The 5,450-nt window shown below is 37.8% G+C and overlaps 1 protein-coding gene across 1 annotated transcript; it reads left to right on the forward strand.

Moving 5' to 3' along the window:
• Nucleotides 1–1,053: 1,053 nt before the first annotated feature.
• On the forward strand, nucleotides 1,054–3,746 carry LOC140238040 (uncharacterized). Its single transcript, XM_072317965.1, has 2 exons — nucleotides 1,054–1,921; nucleotides 3,616–3,746. Exons 1-2 carry the CDS (start codon nucleotides 1,054–1,056, stop codon nucleotides 3,744–3,746), a joined length of 999 nt encoding a protein of 332 aa, XP_072174066.1.
• The last annotated feature ends 1,704 nt before the right edge of the window (nucleotides 3,747–5,450 follow it).

The following is a 5,450-nucleotide window of genomic DNA, read 5'->3' on the forward strand; positions in this document are numbered from 1 at the left end:
ACAGGCTTGTAGCTGCAAGGGCTTTCTTTATTTTTCCTTTTTTTCTTAGGCAGTTCAGCTTCACTCCTATGTCATTTGTTTCACTATTTCCTCAAGTATACACATCCCCACGAACACAAACACGCAATTTCCCTTATTTTATATCGGAGGTTAGAGTGTTTCTGTTGCTCGTGGGAATTTTTGTTTATCGCCAAATTACAATTCATTTAGCTAAACATGGATACTCAACCAGCAGAGCCCTTAAAATAAGTCAGCAAGTAGTTACTAGTACAATATAGCACCATATTTCGTCCGGGTATAAATCCCATTCTGTAAAGACACGCACTCGCTGTATTTTCCTTTGTTTTGGATTGGATGATTCATTGCTTAATTGCTGGAAAATTTTACAGGCTTGTAGCTTTAAGAGCTCTCCAAACTGATCATATTAATGACAAGATTCGATATAGCAGTTTTGGTTATGGAAATAAGGGCTAGAGTTCATATTTTTAAAAGACCACTATTAAAGTCAAGACGATCTTTAGAACACTGTATTGACGTGTTTCAATTTGTTCGTGTTTATATTTGTTCGTCATCGTAGAGATACACTGTACTAAGAAAACCTGTTAATCTACTTGGGCCTACTTGCACACGCAGACACACGTACAGGACTTTCCATGTGGTTTGCATTGTTACTAACAATATGATCTGAATAATGAAGGTCCAAAAAAATCGACTTTGCTAAAATATTATTGCAGAAATATAACTTAAAGTCGCTATATTTAATTGTTTCGTTGTCAATCACTGGTGACCGATATCTGATGACCCAAAGCGTATCACCTAACTCGTCTTTAAAGTGACGAGTTTCATGTCTCGTTTTTTTTCTTTCTCATCTGTCACTAGTCCGAAGCAAAGGTTTTTTTTTCTTTCGGAAATCAACCGAAGTTGATTTCCGAAAGATTATACGCATGGCCGGCTAACGAGACGGACGTGGGGCGCAGCTAGCTCCTTCAACACCCAGCTACTATGAACTGCATACCTTAATGCTACCTAAATCTTTATTGCAGCTACAGAAATATGAACTCTGGATCAATTAAAGGAAGCTCTGCCTATAATTTCCGTAAATCTACCGTGCAAAAGGACAAAAATCCCCGCGGAACTTCTGTCAGCACACCCCCTCAACCTAGACCGGTGAGTGCTTCCTCGTCAATTGGCAGGCCTTCAGCGAGTAGACCCGGCATGCCCCACCAACCACACCCCACCAGCCGCCGAGGCGATTCTGAGCAGGCCCCCAACGTTCCATCAGATACTGGTCACGCCATCATTTCTGAACTACGAAACATGTTTGCGGATTTCAAGACGGAAATAAATAACAAACTGGACCACGTTATTTCTGATCTGAATGCCGTAAAAACCGATATTGCCACAGTGAAATCCACTATGCAGGATCTTGAAGGTTCGGTCGCCGACACGTCTGCGAGGATCCAATCCGTTGAGGCCGAGAAAATCCCCGAACTTCAGCGGCAACTAGATCAAATGAAGGCCGAATTTGAAGACAAGCTCATTCAACAAGAGCTTCACCACCGCAAACAAAATTTGCTTTTCTACGGCATTGCATCCCACCCAAACGAGAATGTTTATCAAGAAGCAGCGAAGGCGTTCGCCCACCTTCTGGAAATTTCAACGGAGGAAGCGATGAAGATCCCGGTGGTTAACATCCATCGTCTCCCCACCAAGAGTACCCCCATTGGCGCTACCAACGCCCCTGAACCTCCGGACCCCATCATAGTCCGCTTTGCGAGGATGAGTGATCGTGACAACTTGCTTCGTGCTTTCGAGCAACCGCGACGCCCAAGGAACGCCACCGAGAAGTCCCCAGCACGGGTCCGCATCACGGTCCGCACCGACCTCCCCCCGCGGATGAAACGCGAACGCGGCCGTTTAGCATCCAATTCAATTCAATTCAATTCAATTCATTTATTTCATTCTCATTTTCTTTCCAACAAAACATAACACGAGGTAAATCAGAAAATCCATCATAAGCATGTATACAGTACAAAGTGCGAAGGATTAACGATATCCAACAAACTAATAGAGATGAATCATGTATACATACGGGAAAATACAAAGTTATATTTTGAGGAGAAAAAAAAAGAGAACTGAGAGGTCCACTAAAAAGCAGTGCTTGTAGATTGTGGACCACTCAAGAATTTCTTCCAAAAATACACATACAATTACAAATACATTACACATATGCACAACAACATGGCATAACTAAACTAAGGAGATACAATCGAACGGAATGGGACAAAAACAGAATTAGTGGAAGAAAGGGAAAGGGAGAAAGAGAGAGAGAGAGAGAGAGAGAGAGAGAAATGAGAGAGAAGGGGGAGGGAGAGGGAGGGAGAGGAAAGATAGAGAATGCCTACACGCTGAACAAGAGAAACGGAAGAGAGAATTGATGAGGTGCTTCGAACAGCTGGTGACTGCACGCAGCTGTGTAGAAATTATGCAAATAACATGCCGTATTTCATTGCCAAGTAATGCCGTTTTTCACTGCGTAATAATGAATTAAATAACCGATGATGACCCTCATGTTTGCTGTAACCTGTATAGGTAATGAAAATAAATATCTTAGCTAGAATTTAACAAAAAAGATTTCAAATTACGCTTAAAAATGTATAACGATGAAGAATTTTTTATTTCAGGACCTAATGAATTCCAAAATTTAGGGCCGATGTATATAAATGTGTTCTGAGCTAATAAGGTTCTCAAAAGGGGTAAGTGAAACTCATTAGAGCTCCTAGTAGGATAATCATGAAAAGATTGATTTCGTGGAAACATTGAATTAAAAATATTGGGAAGAGCATTTGTGTTATAATTGAACATGAACTGGCCCAGTTGAAAAAGAAACAAATCTTTAATTTTTAAAATCTTATATTCAATGAACAATGAATCTGAATGAGAACGTGGCGAAACCCCACAAATAATACGAAGCACTTTCTTTTGTAATAATAATAATTTATCTAATAAAGTTTGATGGGCGCTACCCCATGCTAAAATTCCGTAATTAAGATAAGGTAATATTAAAGAAAAATACAACGTTAACAAAGACGACGATGGAATGTGAAACTTAAGTCTGTTGATAATACCAATATTTCGTGAAATTATTTTACTTATGTTGATAATATGAGGCCTCCACGAAAGCTTATCATCCACTGTAATACCAAGGAATTTTATGTGGGATACACGTTCTAATTGAGTACCATCAAAAATAAGATCTGTGCTTAATGTTTCTATGGATTTACTAAAAAGCATATACTTAGTTTTCTGGAGATTAAGTGATAATTTATTAGCTCTTATCCATTGAGTCACTTTTTTCAATTCAGAGTTGACGGTGTCAATTAAAGTAACTGGGTCTTGATGGGAAAAGAAAACATTTGAGTCATCAGCAAAAAGTATAAATGAGAGTGTATCAGATGACCTGCAAAAATCATTGATGTAAACAATAAAAAGTAAAGGACCTAATATACTACCCTGAGGGACGCCACATTTAATAAATTTGAAACTTGAGTTATTCTCGTTCAGAGATACATATTGTTTTCGGTTTTGCAGGTAACTCCTGAACCACTCCAAGGCCTTCCATCGCATACAATCTCCGCAAGACCAAGAATCTGAAAACAAAAATAGCAGTTCGTGGTGCCAAAGTAGTTCTCATGACCAAACATCCAAACGAGTCATCTTCCGCCTGGTCTACCTGGTCGGATTGACCGTTGCTCCATTGGTATCCGAATACCTATGATTGTAATATGAAGAGGTAAAGTCACAATTTTCTTCTGTTGTTTTCGTAGGCCTAAATGTAATACTCTTTCCACATAAAAAAAAAAAAAATCAATTTATATCAACAAAATGTCATTGTAATTCAATCAAGTTGAATCAGTACTTTTCATTTGTCTTATACGTTTTCGTCTATTGTCGTTCATTTTGCATATATGTGTATTCCTATGATACGCATCACATGCAATAAGCAGATGAGTTCATTGGGGTTTTTTTTTCCTCTATATAAAACTATGTGTGAAGTTAGTAATGATAAGTTTATTGAATAACTCTGATTAACGTTGCTGTCCATTTGATAGGTATACAAAGAGAAACACTGTAAACGTCTATCGACTACGCGTTTCTGCACACCACTACTTGTGAGCAACACAGTGTAATAGTATCACAAAGGATGGCCACATTCTTATTTCATTTTTATCAAATGTTATGACACCAAGCTAAGCAACCCTTTTCTCCTTTGAATGCCTTGTACTGAGTTTTTTTCCAATATTGAAATTATCATGAGTTATTATTTACACACGTTAAGACAAACGTTTTATCAAAAAAAAAACATATCTATTTTTAACGGTAATAATCATAATTTCCCTCCTTATTCACCCCTCAATCAACGATATACCCAGTATTTATGATATATTATGGTTTACCCACGGTTTTGCCATTTTTCTTATATTCAGAGATGTTGAATTATAAGTACACCTTGGTGTGATTTTTTTAGGATTTCAGTCCATGCATTGTAAAAAATAAATAGATAAATAAATAATTTTATTGTTTAAATTTTGTCCACCCTTCACCTAATCTACCCCAGGCATTATATATATATTTTTTATTCGTATATAAATAACAATCAATTATTTTCTAACGCCCAACAGGGTATCATATAGCACAAGTAATTTTTCAATTATAATAATTGTTTTTGACGTACTCGCCATGCCACGTACTATTCCTTTTACCCCGATACTTAAGATGCGGCGCAATTTGAATCACAACTTTAAATATTGATTATAAAACCGACATTTTTTTTTTGTCCTACTATTCTTGTACCTGTGCTACATCTCCTCCTCTGAGGATTATGTTAATAGTTGTCTAACGTCCCTCCGGACAATTTGAATTTTAGAATAGTCACATTGTTAGCACTTCCATCCAAAGGGTGGGGAGCTCACCGAAAAGAGAGAAACAAAACAAAACAAATGCTACTATCTGCATGGTATCTGCCGCATTCAGTGCTTACCATCATTTGACCGCTCTTTTTTTTTTTCTTCTTCTTTTTAAGGTGATATTTAGTTCACCGGCGTCTCTGTTCCTAACAGCAATATGCCCCTGGGCATTAAGTAGTTCAGCTGTTTCGTTTCTTTGGGCTCATAAGCTTGGTATTCACTTCTTTGACGTTCACTTCTATGACGTTATAGACAGGCCAAGCCAGGTCCCTATTATACTTTACTCAATCCGTTTTTCACTACGTTCCCACGTAAATGGGCAACTCTAGTGAATTTTCTTGAACAGGACATGCAAGAGTTTGGTTACACTGTTCAAAATGGTCTACTGAATTACATCCACATGTACCCCTATTTTCTTCACATTTTAAAACACCATGTTAGGCATTTTAGGGGTGTTCTTTGAAAATTTTAGAACAGTAACAT

This window comes from Diadema setosum, chromosome 14, assembly GCF_964275005.1.
Source record: "Diadema setosum chromosome 14, eeDiaSeto1, whole genome shotgun sequence".
NCBI lineage: Eukaryota > Metazoa > Echinodermata > Echinoidea > Diadematoida > Diadematidae > Diadema > Diadema setosum.

Excerpts from the sequence above, each read along its gene's own strand:
- LOC140238040 (XM_072317965.1), top strand. The coding sequence starts at position 1,054 with ATGAACTCTGGATCAATTAAAGGAAGCTCTGCCTATAATTTCCGTAAA. Across the intron at positions 1,922-3,615 it reads ACGCGAACGCGGCCGTTTAG|CTTCCATCGCATACAATCTC; the intron begins CATCCAATTCAA and ends CCACTCCAAGGC.